This window comes from Podarcis cretensis (genome assembly GCF_951804945.1).
Source record: "Podarcis cretensis genome assembly, chromosome: 6".
Classification (NCBI taxonomy): Eukaryota; Metazoa; Chordata; class Lepidosauria; order Squamata; family Lacertidae; genus Podarcis; species Podarcis cretensis.
The window spans coordinates 66141169-66157948 of NC_137175.1; the positions used below are offsets into that span (position 1 = coordinate 66141169).

Sequence of the window (16780 nt, forward strand, 5' to 3'; positions counted from 1 at the left end):
CTGTCTAAGGACTATTTTGAAGAACTGTGAGGAAAACTGCACATAGGAGCAAATGTCTATCTTGCATGGAAAACTCTGTTGCCTCAGAATTCTCATGATTGTGGGCTTCCACGCCAGTTTCCTGATGGACAGCTCCTCAAAGCAACTGCCTAGGCAAAACCATGGAGAAGCATATCCACTGCATTACATTGGGGTGGGGTGGTGTAGGTGTTTTCATGAACAGTACCTGAAGAAATCTTCAAAATCCTACCCCTCAAATGGAGATCTTTAAGACTGGAAACAACCAATCCATACAACTAGTACAACCACAGGGACAATGCTAATCCAGAGGAACCCCATGATTGGAACCTGCTCCTACAATGGGGGTGCAACCGCACCCAAAACCGGCCATCTATCCAGTTCCCAGACATGAGAATCACCAACCTGCAGAACCTCTGTCTTGTAGGGATCTAGTCTCAGTTTACTGAGCCCACTGCTGCCTCCAGAAACCAGTCACAGCCCCAAATGGTTCAGATATAATAGAGAAAAAGAGCTGAGTGTCATCAGCATATTGATTACAGTGTGCCTCAAATCTCTACCTTTCTAAGTTCTATATTTATGTTAGCATCTTATGTATAATTTCAATCAAACTTCCACAGGTGATAACAACCTTCATGTGCCATGCCTTAGTTCTACACAAAAGCTGCCTGTTTGAAAGCCAAAAATGTCCCAATGATTCCTTAATGCTGCCAGCCACAGAAAACGTATTCTAGAGCAATCCCATGATCTAGAGAAAACAGTATCGGCACTGCAGCCCAAGGCTTCAATCCTAAACATACCTGTCTCCTAGTAAATGTAACTTAAATTGGTGTGGCACACTTCTAACTTCACATCATGAGCATCTATCTGAAAGACTAGCAACAGACACCCTTAGCGTATTTTCATACTATTTTTCACTCATTACTTAAATTAAGAAATAAGGTTCAATCAACTGTTTAGATGAACGAGACTGTTCAACCCCAAAAGCAAATAGCTTACATTTCATTATTAGATTTTCATTCCCCTAACATAGTTTCATTCTTCATTATTCAAAGTAGTAAAATCATAATTACATATTAAACAGTAGGAAACCAAATATTGTGCAATGTTTAAGTAACTCAATCACTAGTGTTGGCAGAAACTGTAGAACAGCTCAATGTGTAGCTCAATTGATATTCCTTTAAGAGGTTAAATTCATTGTGGGTAAAGGACTTTCTTTCCCTGTAATTATTGCTATTGAGACTGCAAATATTGTATTAAAGCAATAATCCCCAACAGGGAGGGATTACCTTGTAAAATTAATGGCACAAGGAACCAAAAACCCTTAGTAGATCATTGACAGGAAGAAGAACGCCAGCACATCAAAAATTTAAGTATTAAAAATTAGATTGTTATGTATATCATTAGAGAGAGGACATCAGGAGTCGCCTACAGTATATGAATATGGAATATTCATTATCTTTACAGTGATGACTGGGATAGCTATTCCCAGTCTTAAAGCCTGCAGATTCAGGTTATCCTTTCATATGTTCCATCTTGTTGAATAGCACAGTTTCTCCAAAGATAAATGAAACAAAAGCTCACAGAAGCAAAGGCCATCTTTAATACTTACTTTTTCCTCAATGTGATGTGGAAACCTAGATTTTTGTGTATTCCCTATCACAGGAATACTGCCAGCACACAAAAAAAAGGCATAGAAATGAACAAATTCAATTTCCCGTTAGTTTTGGAGAAGACCCAGATTTAAAAGATGTATTGACATTGATTTCAAATGAACACTGTCCTCTTTGGGTTGCCTATGATTCTTATTGCTAGAAGGAACTGTAGTGGTTTCTCCCTGAAATGCAATATATCTACTAGCTTTGAATACCAAACTGGAGAAGAGCCACCTTTTACATGCCAAGTAAGATGACAAAAAGAGAGAGAGAATAAAGCTGGCATGTCTATGCAGCTTGTGTGCCTTTCAGTTTCTGCTCCTCCACTTAATTGGGACACACACATATTAAACTGCAATATAAAAGCTCTGGTTGATTGATCTACCAGTTCAACAGATTAAAGCTTGAAGTCCTAAATAACAAGACAGGCATACATAAATTAATGATAGCGTACAACCTACACTATCATATTCTCAAAGTTTATTGAAAGAAGTAAATGTATGTGTTTAGAGATCACTTTTCCAAAGCCAAAATCAGCTTACAATAGAGAAGTTCAAAATAACAAAAAACTACAAGAAAAGGGCTACCAGAAAAATAGACATCTCCAGCCAAATACAGATAATACACCTTCATTGGCTGCACTGATGTTATAAGGAATGGGTAGGAACGGGACACCCTCCAGATATTGTAGACTGCAACTCCCATCATCCTTGGCCATTGGTGACCCCAACTGAGCGTTGGAGTCCACGGTGTCTGGAGGGCATGGTTGCAATCTCTGGAGAAAATTACACACTTGGAAGAAAGATAGGGAAATGGGTTGGTTTGTTAGCAAGCTAGTTCTCCTAAAATTATTTGAAGGACCTATTGGCAGTTGCAGTCTTACAGCCAGGTTCAAAGCAGATATTGCTAAGCAGGCAGTGAACAGGTGAAGAACAATTCAGTTTCCAAACAGAAAAATCTTCTGTTTCTGCATACCACAAAATCTGGTCTGTTGTGGAGAAAAAAAGAGCTTATCAAAGTATGACTTAGCATGTTTTGGGGTCTGATAGGCCTACTGGGATGGTTTGCAGAGAAGGAAATGATCTTTTGAAGATTATACTGCTGGGAGAACATAGGTGAGCTTTTTTTTCTTTTTCCAACGATTATGCACTGCTAGAGAAATAGGGGAACCTGTGGGCTCCAGTTATAACTGCACATCATCCTGGACCATTATGCATTTTGGCTGGGGATGAGGGGACTTGCAGTCCAACAACAAATGGTAGGTCATGTAGGTTCCCTACTGCTAATATACTGTACAGTCAAAAAAGGTTGCGGCGCTCATCTCGCTTTCAGGCTGAGGGAGCTGGCATTTGTCCACAGACAGCTTTCTGGGTCATGTGGCCAGCATGACTAAACCGCTTCTGGTGCAATGGGACACCATGATGGAAACCAAAGTGCATGGAAATGCCGTTTACCTTCCCACCGCAGTGTTGCCTATTTATCTACTCGCACTGGTGTGCTTCGAACTGCTAGGTTGGCAGGAAATGGGACAGAGCAACGGGAGCTCACCCTGTCATGGGGATTCGAATTCCGATTGGCAAGCCTAAGAGGCTCAGTGGTTTAGACCACTGCGCCGCCCATGTCCCTAATATACAGTATTGCATCCCCGATGTATAGGGCTGTGGTCTTTCCACTTGTAATGCATGTCAGCTGGGCATTTATTTTATCTATTTATATTCCACCTTTTCTCCAAAAGGCTCAAGGTGGCACAAACACTTCCCCCCCCCCCCACACACTCAATCTTATTCTCACAGCAACCCTTTGAGGAAAGTTAGGCTGTAAGAAAGTGGCTGTAGGTTCGTGGCTGAGTAGGAGTTTGAACCCTGGTCTCTCAGGCCCTAGTGCAACACTCTAACCGCTATACCACATTGTGATGGTGGGAAAATGAAGTCCAACAACATCTGGAAGATGCCAGGTTCCCCTCCCCAATACTTGACTAGGGCCATAATGGCAAATCCGTGTCCCTTTTTAATCTAAGATTCCAGGAAGTTTCAGCAGCATCCTCTGCCAAGTATTTTATTTCACAGGTCAACAATTAAAAGTAACAAGCAAATAACTGGAACACCATTAATGAAATTCCATCTGTAAAATCTAATCAATGACTACATTGGAAGTTCTGCAAACCTGGGCTTTCATTAAGCTCACACAGCAAAGGAAGTGAACACAGGCTTGTGGCAACCAGCTAAACTATTCACTCAACAGCTTGTGCAATGGTTTTGGCAACAGCTGGTGTGGCTGCTGTGCTGTGGTAACAAATAAAAAAAGTATCTCCAGTTCTTGTTTACTGATGGGAAGTTGCTTTATTCTGTGTTCTGTTGCCAGGGTACACACATATATTTAGAACTTGGGGACTTGCTGTTACCAGAGAGAGAGAGAGTGAAAAAGACACAGTGCAGAGGTCCAGATGGCTAAACGGATTTGCTGGGATAACAGCTCATGCTGTATCATGCTCTGAAAAAAAGCCTACAATGTAAGGGAAGACTTCCACCAAAACAGAAGCAGAGCTTAATTCTAAGGCACACCCTCATTCAGAGATTTATTCATTATTACTCCATTTATCAGGACATGGGTTGTACACTGCAGACCAAGTCATTGCCATTTAAGGGCCAGGAATAAGCCCAGAGTTTCTCACAACTCAAATGAAAAAGGCAAATGACTCTCTCATTTCCTTCCTCTACCGTTTCCGTTAAATGGGACAGCAAGACCCCACCTCTGGAATCCTATGCTAAAAGTGATTGCTTAGCATTCCTTCATACATCCAGGGTAAAGAACCACAGGTCCAGGGTCTGAATGTGGCCCACCAAGTCCCTCAATCTTGCTGTCAGGACCATTCTTTGTTGATGGTGGTGGGAAATGGTATGTAGAAAGGAGAATTACTGGATGCCAAAAAATCCAAGTTTAAAGCAAGTAATCTTTCATGAGAGAAATTCAGAAGAGATTTAAAATCACAAAATATGCAACAAAGTAAAGCAAGGAACACAGCTCACAGGCCCTGTTTCACATTCCTCTTAAGTGTTTTTGGCTAGGTAGAAATGTGTCCCTAAACTCCGATAGTCCCATATCCAGGCAAAAATGAGGGATTGAGAGCATATGACAGTGTGTCTAGAAACCAAGCTACCAAAGGTAGCAGATGTCAAAGAAATAAACACTATCTGACTTTTAGAAGACATCTGAAGCCAGCCCTGTTTAGGGAAGCTTTTAAGATTTGATGAATTATTGTATTTTAATATTTTGCTGGAAGCCACCCAGAGTGGCTGGGGAAACCCAGCCAGATGGGTGGGGTATAAATAATAAATTGTTGTTGCTGTAAAAACTGCATGTATTGCTTTGTCCACTTTTGCCTCTGGCTCTGCCTACCTTTTGCACATGGTCCCTGGAAAATTACCCAAGAGGAAAGGTGGCTCTTAGCCTAAAAGAGCCCCCCCCCCCCACCTTGTGATATCTCTTGGCCTGTAGAGTAACTTGAAAACCAAAATATGTGCTTGGTGCAGCAAGTGCACATGCATTAAAATGCCAAAACCACATCTGTTTCAAAAAGCAGGTTTGATACAGAGTTTGATTATCTTATCCTTATGGGATTAAAACCAGTGTAATTCATTCTCTGTAGTCCTTGGGAATACTGCAGTTTAAGCATCTCAGCTGATCAGGCAGACTTAATCTGGAGGCTGAATCTTCTATTTTGCTAACATTTAGGACACTGACACTTAATGCCATTCAGTGAGAAGAAAGTAATTGAAAAAAATCTAAGGTAATCTTTTTGTCCCAACAGTACATCCTACACAGAAGCAACTTTCATTCCTTACAATATGTATATTTTCTAGTAGCTCTCGGGCACTCTACTATTTCATACCCTTCAACATTTCTCCGATGAAAATAGGGACATCTTGTTCAGCAACAACTACAACAATTTTATTATTTATACCCCACCCATCTGACTGGGTTGCCCAAGCCACATTGGGTGGCTTCCAACATACAGATGTACCTTGGAAGTCGAACGGAATCCGTTCTGGAAGTCTGTTCAACTTCCAAAACGTTCGGAAACCAAAGTGCGGCTTCTGATTAGCTGCAGTAAGAACCTGCAGCCAATTGGAAGCCGCAGAAGCCCCATCAGACGTTCAGCTTCCAAAAATTGTTTGCAAACCGGAACAGTCACTTCCGGGTTTGTGGTGTTTGGGAGCCAAAACATTTGAGAACTAAGCTGTTCGAAAACCAAGGTACAAAAGGATATAGAAACACAATATTAAAAAAACTTCTCTATACAAGGCTGGCTTCAGATGTCTTCTAAATGTGGACCTCCTTGGCTTGGGGGTCGTATAACTCCATGCACTCCAACATTTTTCCAGTGAAAATAGGGATGTCCTAAGGAAAAGTGGGACATTCCGGGATCAGATAAGAAACTGGGACAGCTTCTGTAAATCTGGAAAAGTGACACTTGGAGGGTCTGCTATTTGCTTATTGCAATACGAAATGTTATTTGTCAATGGATAATTCAATGGCTACTTGGTCTACCAAAATCACCCTGGCAGAGTATAGGACAAAATTACCTGGTAAAATACTATAGGAAGGCAAGAAAAGAACAGGTATGATCTAGCAGTTCAGGCGGCCAATTTTTTGTGTTTATTTTATAGGATTGTGTCTGTTGACAATCATAATTCCAGAAACTGCTAAAAGGTGTGGGTCAAAATTTAGGGAACACAATTATCAGAAAAGCCCCAAGCTTCCAATATGTCTTCAGTACGCATCCCACCACCAAGCCTCAAAGAAATTCTACTATTTCACTTGCTACTAAAGACTTTACACCTTGATCCTACCCCCTAAATAAATTGGACTCCCAGCTTATGTTAGACCCAGCGAGCATGCCCAAATGGTAAGAGAGGATGGTAGCAGTAATCCAAAAAACATGGAGGACATTAATTTAATGCTAGAATAGCTCTTTCATTTTTTTGTGATATAAGCAGCACTATAACTTTTCTTTCAATGAACAACTGGATTGTAAAAGTGGAATGGCAATGTTATGCAGATTAGAAGGTTATTGACTCATCTATTTAGGTCCTTATTCCAGATCAAATACCTAGAGAAGTGAAATTTCTGCTGTGTGCTGCAAGCAAAATCTTCCTATAACTATGCACATTTATTCAGCAGTCCATGAGGTTGCTTTAGTCTGATGCATGCTCTTATGCTCCTGGATATATTAGCTCCTCTACCTACATTTAATCTTGTCTTTTCCTCCATTGTAAATCCTTTCCTTATTAATGGCTTCAATTTCTTTCCTCTATTTTATACTTGTAGAATGATTTGCAAAGTGAGTATTCATGCGGATCTTTCTGAAATATTAATACATTTTTTTGCCACATGTAGGTGTCTAAAGTTAAGAAGCTGTTTATGGAAGATTTCTTCATTTCAAATCTATGCCAATTAACAGATAAACACCTGGCACTTGAGCCTGTGGTTAAATCGTCTCTAATATGCACTTCAATTTATTGAATTACAAAAAGGCAGGTTTTTTAATTTGACAGTAGGAAAGGTTTCTAAGCCATAAAAAAACACTTGAGTAATGGAACAAGTTGCTTAGGACTGATATAGAATTAAGTTTATTGAGGGTTTAATAAAAAGAAGCTGGAATAGTCTACAGCAGGTAGACTTGGTAAATGCTATCTCTGTGGGAAGGGCTGAAGAGTTCAGGCCCCAGGATCTCAATATAATAGCTGGAAAGATGTCTGTCTCAAACCCTGGAGACCAGTCTGCTGCCAATAATTCTACTATACTGAACTACCCGGACCAATAGTTCCCTATGAAGTTGACCCAAATGCTGATTTATGTTCATGCACAAATATATCCAGACATTTGGAAAGAGAAATCAGATCTATTTATACTGCCGTAAAAGGTAAAGGTTAAGGACCCCTGACAGTTAAGTCTAGTTGTGAACGACTCTGGGGTTGCGGTGCTCATCTCGCTTTACTGATTGAGAGAGCCAACATTTGTTCACAGACAGTTTTTCCGGGTCATGTGGCCAGCGAAACCAGAGCAGCGCACGGAAATGCCATTTACCTTCCCGCCGGAGCAATACTTATTTATCTACTTGCGCTTTGACGTGCTTTCGAACTGCTAGGTTGGCAGGAGCAGGGACCAAGCAACGGGAACTCACCCCGTCGCGGGGATTCGAACTGCCGACCTTCTGATCAGCAAGTCCTAGGCTCTGTGGTTTAACCCACAGCACCACCCACGTCCCACTTATACTGCTATAGAATCATTATAAACTACAAGTGAGATAACAGACCCCCAACAGCATCCAACATTACATACTGTGGGCAGTATATAAACAAAACACACACAACTTTACATCCATCTAAAATGTATCCTGGAGCCATCTGATGTCCTCATCTTTATTACTAAACCTTAATGCAGTTCTCTAACTGGTGTTAACAAAAATGCATATTGGGGAAAAGTGTGCATAAAAATGAATATATTAATGAAAATAGATGCAAAAATATCATAGATTTATCCAGTATCATAGAATTGTAGAGCTGGAAGGAACCCTGAGGATCATCTAGTCCAACCCCCTGCAATGCTGTCCCATACAGGGATTGAACCTGCAAACTTGGCATTATCAGCACCACGCTCTATCCAACTGTGCCATCCAGCATTACATTTGAAGAATGCCATCCAGCATTACATTTGAAGAAACTGCGTGCAAAATGTGTACATTAGTCAAAACTGCATACAGAAAATGTGGTTTTAGAAGAAATTCACATTAACATGCTGAAGAATTTTCATAAGAATTTTTTACTGATGAAACCCTGTGGCTGGGGAAACCCAGCCAGATGGGCGGGGTATAATCAATAAATCATTATCATCATCATTATCATTGAAAATCAATGAAGAAATGTGAAGAAGTGAATTTAAGATTGAAAGGGGGGAGTGTGAAACTGATAGAACTGAAATTGGTTAATTTTTCCATCCCTAGATGCCAAGAGGCATTTTCAGCGAAGATTCTCACCTGCCACCACAAATTATTATGGCCAACTCTGAAAAAATATTAGCATTTTCTTATATACCTTTAGGACACACTTCAGAAATGTTATTTTCCAGTGAATCTGCAGGGCTTGAACTTGCAGTTAAACATCTAAGTCCCATTTTAATGAGCCATAAACTCATCTTATTTTCTCTTAGATGTTCCCACAGATATAAGACTGCCTTCAGTAAATCAGTATGGCCCTGTTACTATACTTAGCATCCAACTTTCCATTTTTGTCCGAATTCACATTGCTCAACTTACAACCACGTGTCGATTCCAAAATCAAATCCACCAACACATTAGATGTGATTTAACGATAATCACACAGGGGCTTTCTTGTTTGCAATGCCTTGATTCTCAATTTTCTTATTCCTCTTGGCCTCAACATCACAGCCAAGGAGTTATCTTTGTGAAACTCAGTTCTCCATTTTCCAGCATGTGTGTCTTCCATATTCCAAGCGGATATGCATTTTGGTGCATTTGCTACTTTCTTCAAACCTTCATTTCAGTCCCACTTCAAAACCAGATTGTTAATTTTAATCTGCGCCTCAAGAATTCAGTCAAGCACATGTTTTGCATTTTGATGTTCCCATATTCAGTCCTTGGCATTTCCAGGTAAGACTGGGAAAGATTTCTGCCTGGAATCCCAGAATTTTGCTGATCATCAGTGTAGACAATAATAACTTAGATGGACGAATGGCTGGCTCAGTATAAGGCAGTTTACCATGTTCCACTATGTACACTGTGACACTGGGAAAGAATGAAGTTTATTGACTTACGATGTAGAAAATGAAAAAAATGCCAGTTGTAGCTCACCAAAAAGGAAGGGAGAAAGAATAACTTTTCCCATCATGGAACTCAAGTTGGAGTACATGGGATTTCCATTTGATCTCCCATCTAGGCACTGATCAGAGCATCATAGATTCAGGGAAATGACTGTATCATGTGTCCTCACACCTTGCCCCAAGGAAAGCCTAAGCACGTCTGTCCAATTTTTAAAATGGTACCTATAAACTTTGACTTGCTCATTGCTTAGCTATAACTACGTTCTTGCAGTACATCAGATCTGTTGAACTGAACAGACTAGCACAAACTGTATAAGTGCTTTAAGACATATATTAAGAAGTTGTGTCATTCTATTCAACTAATTCACTGTGTTTGCGTCTGTGGTTTTCATTTTTGTTGAAGTACGTCAACAAAGGCCATGCCCCGAATCACAACAGCGTCTATACCACAGAAGCAATTGGGCTGTTATCAGGTCTGGATGATATATTGTAGAAGCACAGAGATACATCCTAACATAAAACCAATATCCAGGATGCTTATTGCTAAGTCATGATTCATTTTAGTCAGTTCAGAATGACAGAGTACGGTAGTACAGTATTATATATGTCTATTCAGAAATAAGCCATAATAAGTTCAATGGGACATATGCCTGGGTGGGATTGCAAGTTTCTTTTTGCTTTTCTCCATGGGGTGGGTCATAGCCATTCATTTAAATGGGATAAAGTTAAAAATATTCAGGAACATTGCTGGTGTGGGAGCTAAATCCTTTTCTGTGATCGAGTTTTCTTGGAGGCAGCAATCTTCACCAGCCTTTCCCAAATTTTGTTCTCATTTTGCACCAGTCGGTAGATCTCAGGGTTGTAATAAAAATCAAAAGTTGATCATGCGAGCCTGTAGTCAGAATACCCTGTGCTGCACCATAGTTCTAGTTCGGCACTCTCATGTGAGTCCAGTCATATGTGCCTTGTGGGGTGGGGTAGGGGAGCAAGATTCTGCACATTGCTATCTTTCAGGGATGGTGGGGCCTGCAGGCCCAAGCCTCTGAATGGCACTTGGGTGGTTGGAAAAGGCTGCTACATAAAAATGGCTGGCTGGAACAGATCATGACTCCCAGTGATAATCTTCATCCAGCAAGGATGTATCAGAGGTGGAGATTTGTGGCTCACAGATACTGTTGGCCTACAATTTCAATAACCCCCAACCATTGTCCACACTAGCGACAGGTGATGGGAGCTAGTGTCCAACAACATCTGGAGGGCTGCAAGTTCTCCATCCCTTGTGTACATCACCAATAATATTAGTATTCCAACACTGGAAGTGTGATACCCAAATATGCAAAATGATAAAAGGTGCTGTAAAGCTGTGGTTTTATTTGGTAGACCTGGGATTTTATTTCAATCTGTGTAGCTATTATGTTTCAGCTTGCTGCCCAACCCTATAAAACAAGGCAAGTTGTTTAAAATATAGATTGCTGGCAGACATAAGATGTTTGAAGCTTGCACGTAGAAAGTATAATACTCAGATAATACTTACAATATATAGCACATCCCTCCTTTAAACCTTTTGTCAGTGAATTTCTAGACAGATGTGTACTCAGAAATATACCCCACCTTTGTTCAATGGTGATTACTCTCCAGTAACTGTGTATCAGATTGCAGCCCAAGCTTCTGGAAGAAAGCTATCCTTATTCCATCTCATTTTGCTCCACATGGGACACTACAAAGTCACATGGCAGTCTGGCACTGGACTCCACTAATGGTGATTACAAGAATTGCTTCCTAGAAAGAGTCTTGCTACCACTGACACAACTGCAGACATTACTAGCTTCACTTGGCTTGTGGATTTATCAGAGAAAGACTCCACCACCATACCACAGTTACATTCCTATAGCATCTCAGTTAAAATGCCTAACTGGTAACGTTTTTTCAACAGTTCAGCAGTCAGATAATTAAAACACCTGTATATCATCCTTATTAACATAATCGTCCTTTCATTAAACAACAAAACTGCTGACTCAAACACTGAAAGGATGACTCAGAGATCCCAACACTTGACCTTTAATATTAGCCACCAGCAGTTATACTGGATGATTTAAGTCTTCAAATTAGAAGTTTCTTGATTGCAATATTTTAAGCGTGTAGTTCCTTTGGGGACCCCTGGCCACACAAAATATTTCTTTTTAAACATGAAAATACAGTTTGACTCTGAGAATCAAAATATTTGCATGAACCTTATAAAACATAGTTGTTTGTATACAGAATCACAGTGTTAAAAATATGTGATACAGTATCACGTTATATTTATATACATTTCTTTATGCAGAGCAATATGCATTAATCCCAACCATCACACTCTAGTCTTGGGTAAGTGGAAGAAAATACACTAGCTACTACCTGTGAACCAATCAACAGAGCCATTAAAACAGCTGCAATATGTACTCTGCATTCCTTGTCTGTGTTTGCAGAAGGCTGCTTTCCGAATATGACACCTAAAAAGCATTTTCTTGTAGATTTTCATTAATTTAAGTGTTCTGGGTTTTATGCATTAAATAAAAGCTGTGCATAACCCGTAGGGACAAGATTCCAGAGAATGACTAGGAAGTCTGCATCAAATGGCTAAGTTGCTGCTCTGTTTCCTATCAACTTTCCTTGAAAATTGGGCTCCACTGAAGTAAACTTTGCTTGCACGACAGATACCAAGGGGAATGTATTTCATTCCACAAAATGTGGCGTTCCTTAAGAAACGTTCAAGGAATTTTAACAACATTAATATTGCCTTTGCTCTTCTGTGCCCAGTAGATCAGTAATGCATTTTGCTTTCTCGGGTAAAATAATGTATAGTGCATTCTATTCTCGGTGGAATTTTATTTTAAAAGCTGCTATTCATGCTCCCCCACTTACAAGACGGGAAGAATTGCTTTGCCATAAAAGTCCTATTGCATTTATGTAATGTATTCCGCGTCATAGCCAGGCCTTGGAGAAATACATATGTTACAGTGATAACATACACATTTAATTCTAGGTGTGAAAAGGCACCATCGGTTGCTTACTTCTGAATTCATTGGGTTTCTTTGAAAATATGTACGAAGGATTCACACTGCCCACTAGCACTGGTTTGCATCCTAGCATGAATGGGAAAACTCAGCTCATCAACTCTGATCCTTGGCTGTCTTTACATTGGAGGCAATGCAAATAAAGAAAGAGACTAGGGTTGCATTTACTTTCTGTCTGCAGCATGGGAAACCAACAAGAGTAAATTCCAATGTATTCTAAAACCATGGACTGTAACAACAGCATATTGCTACAGATGAAAAATATGTCAACCAGTGGTGCATAAACACTGAATGTGTTCTCAGCATCCACCACATGAGAACAGTCAGGGAAATAAATAGGGCTGGGCTGCCCCTGCCACAGTTTGAAACAATGAAAGAGTATCTTCTGCAATAAATATATGGCAAGAGCTTTGCAGTATAAGTGAAAACCAAGGATTCTGATGAAGTTAGTTTACGAATCTAATTCACTATCAGCAAGCAACACAATTTATAACCACGTCGTTCATGGTTAAAACTGCTGCAGAGACTAACCTATGAATATGTAAGAAACAAGAAGTAGGAATCTTTGTACTTATTCTAAGTAGTAAGAAAAACCATACAATCGCTCCCCTCCCTTCACACACACCCTAGAGAATTGTCCTGGTAATGTGCAAAATGCGACCACTAAAAATTAAGCTGGGGGCTGGGGAGGCACAAATTAAAACAGGTGACTAATTAAGCCAGTTTGGGGGGGGGGGGCGCTGGGAGGGATGCATAGACTATAGACTGCTACTGGTAAACAAATTCTCCACTAGCCAAGTGGGTTGTTATGAAATGGAAACGTTGTTAAAAAGGAAGGAATTGCAAAACTGCTGTAAACCGTGCAATCTTCTGGTGGCAGAAATATGTATATTTGAAAAAGTAATTAATACACATGGTTAACATCCTCCTATGAAAATCGCCATGAAAATGCCAAGAACCTGAAATGGAGTGTATTTGTATCTTCAGTGAACTGTTACTGCTGAGCAGTGCTATATAGCAGGCATAGGAGGAAGGTTGCACTGCAGATCCTGTTACAAACATCAAGCCCTATCCCAAAGAAATTAAGTGAGCATCAGTGATTCCCATTCCAACTTCTTTGAACAAACTTAGCGTTCCAAAGGCAAGTAAGGACCTTTTGTATTCATCTGCTGCTGAGGTGCAGAGTCCAACCCCCCCCCGCATCCCTTTGGATCTTTCCGTTAGCAAACTGTCTGCTTATTCTCTACAGTTTCACAACGTCAACTAATTGGGCACGGGGCTCCGCATTTACAAGACAAGTGGCAATGTGTGTTCTTAAATCATCTCCACACGCAAAGCTCTCTCTCTGTTTTGTTTTTTTTTAAAGGAAGAACAGGAGCTCCTTTATTTTGCAGCATAGATCAGGGCTTGGGGGAAATGGTCCAATTAAACATCAGAATACAGGCACCTCTCCCAGGCAAAAAAGGGGAAGAAGTGTGTGTGTGTGTTAGTTAATACACTGCGGTATGCATTGCTTGGTACTTGGTACAGATGGATCCCTGGATCAGATCTCTCGAGAAATCTACATATCCCATACCGTAGCAGTCAGATGCGTGGAACTGCACTGTCAGTGATAATGCAGCAAGCATCTGGACGGGAGTTTCAAGCGCCAGAGGGAGGGAGGCTCTGAAGAACGGGGGGGGGGGGGGTTGGCGTTTTAAGCATCACTCGGATCGCTCTGCTGGGCACCAACTTCCAACATTTCTGCTCAAAGGAGATATTTCGCACCGCGCACACACAAGGCTCAGTCTGCACTGCAGCCACTTCGCCTGCGAAGCTGGGGACGCGGCGGGGGGGGTGGGTTTCGCTGTTCTCTGATGAGCCATTACAGCTTTCAGAGGCTTAACAAGGAGCTGAGAGAAGAAGCACGCCTGAGGAAGAAACTGCGAAGTAATTCCGGGGAGAGAGCTAATTGCAAATCCACGAGAAAGGGAATAATAATAGTATAAATATAAAAAAAACACCACAGAGGGAGCAAGGGAGGAAGACTCACTCCAAAGAGCCCACCGAGTAACAAAAAGGCGATGCTAAAGTTCCGCTGAAAGTCCCACCAAGAGGGGCGTTTCGGTGGGGAGAGGAGGACGCCTTTCAACGCCACAAGTGCGAGGGGGGGGGGGGGGACATGGCTGAGGGTGGGGGAGAGAGAGAGGCAGGAGGGAACCAAACTCAGAGGGGCTCCATTAGTTTCCAAATGGGATGGAGCCTCCTCTCTCTTTCTCTCTTTGCCCAGCAACTCCTCCACGGCTCGGACCCATTTTGGGGGGTAGCCCCCGCGGAGCCAGCTGAGCATGAGGGGGTTGAGAAACACAACACAACAACACACACGCACACGACACACAGCCCCTCACATGTTATTTTCCCGCCCTCTGGCGCCCCCCCCCCCGCCCTGAGCCGGAGAGCAGCGGCAGCTGAGGCGAGCCCTACCTCAGCACCGCCGTCTCGCCTTTCCTGACCACCAGGTTGTCCACGGCCGTCCCAGGGAAGTCCACACTTTGCCCGGCGGGCAGGCAGGAGGGCAGCAGGCAGCAGAGGCTCAGCAGCAGCGCGGCCAGCCACTGGTTGGAGCAACAAGCGCCCTGGACCAGAGGCATCATGTCCATGCCTGCTTCGGAGGGAGAAGCTGCGCTGCGCTCCGGCTCGGCGTCGGGCTCTGGGCTCGTCTCCCCTCAGAAGGAAAAAGGGAGGAAAAAAAAAGGCGCGCGCGCGCGGGCGGGCGGGAAATCGTCGTCGCCTCCTCCGCCTCCTCTCCTTCTTCTTCTCCTCAGGTCCCGGGCGAGCGGCAGAGCGTCCCGGACTCGCTCGTCGCCTGTCGCCTCTTCTCGTCCGGCCGCCGCTGCTGCCTGTGCCGGCTTCGCCTTCGCCTTCTGCCGCCTCCCTCCGCTCCTCGCGCCGCCTCTCCTCCTCCTCTCGCTCCTCGCCGCTTCTCGCTGCCCGCGTCCGGAGCGTGTCTAGTCTCGGGTGTCTCGCACACCATCTAGCGAGGAGGGAAGCGCGCGGGAGAATGAGGCAGCCACACAAGCGGCGGCGGCGGCGGCGGCGGCAGAAGCAGCAGCGGCAGCAGCAGCAGCAGCAGCAGCAGCAGACGGACCCCAGGCTCTGAGCCGGTTGCCATGCAGCCGTTTCCGTAGCAACTTGTCCTGGTGGCTGGTGCTGGTGCTGCTGGAGCAGAGAGGGAAAGAGGGGAGGGGATGGTGGCGTTGGTGGGAAAATCACACACACACACACACACACCACACAAAATATATATGGCAGAGGGGAAAAGAAAACACACACGCACACGCAAGCAACAGAAGAGAGTGAAGGGGCACCGCGATGGCAAGAAAGCATCAATTAAAGGCATTGATTGCAGCCAGATAGCGAGCTCGCGTATGTGGAAGAGATACACACACATACACACACACACCAAAAAAAACAACAAAAAAACCACACAGATTTTCTTTTCAAGAGCTCCAGTTGCTTGTATCTCTTCCATCTCCTCCCCTTCCATCTCCTCCTTTCCATTCATTCAAGCTCAAAGCTTCCTTCTCTGAACATCCCCTCCCTTTAAAACTTAGCCCGCTCTGAATTTGGGGGACAGGGTGAGTGTGACCACTCTTGCCTTGCTCTGGTTTCACCAGATCGCCTTCACACAAGTGACATCTCTTTAAAAAAAGGGGGGGAGGTTGCTTGAATGTGGGGTCGCCCTTCTCCTTTGGCAGACCTCCACCCCTCAATTCCCTCATGCACACACCAGGAAAGGGAAGGACTACTCTGGCTGCAGAAGCAAGTTCAGAAGGCAGAAGGGAAACCCTTAAAGATGCGGGTTTTGAACCGCAGGGCCCTTTGATGTTGCTCAATTCAACAGGGGATCATTCACCCCAGCGGAACTGAAGGCCCCTGAAAAGTCAATGAGAGATCGTGGGGAGATCTTCCGGCAGAATCAAGATGTGCAGAACTGTTGCTGTCAGCTTCTAAAACTGACCACATCCCACCCTTGCTGATCTCTTACTTAATATTAACACACTCACGCTGCTTATTATCCCTTAGTACCACATCTCTAAGTGTCTCACTCTCATAAGTCACAAATAACGTCAGTGTGTCAAACTCTGGAAGTGGAGACAATTGAGCGTGTGCAAACCATCAATACAGTGGTACCTCGGGTTAAATACTTAATTCATTCCAGAGGTCTGTTCTTAA

The 16780-nt window shown here is 42.9% G+C and overlaps 1 protein-coding gene across 2 annotated transcripts in view; it reads right to left on the reverse strand.

Annotated features, from left to right (window-relative positions):
* The window catches only part of NEGR1 (neuronal growth regulator 1), a 460490-nt gene extending 444985 nt beyond the window's left edge, over window positions 1-15505 (reverse strand). For both annotated transcript variants that reach the window (XM_079982498.1, XM_079982497.1), the window contains exon 1: window positions 15029-15505. In XM_079982498.1, coding sequence (XP_079838624.1) covers window positions 15029-15204 — 176 coding nt within the window. In that variant the 5' untranslated portion in view covers window positions 15205-15505. The remainder of the gene's footprint in view (window positions 1-15028) is intronic.
* Between the last annotated feature and the right edge of the window lie 1275 nt (window positions 15506-16780).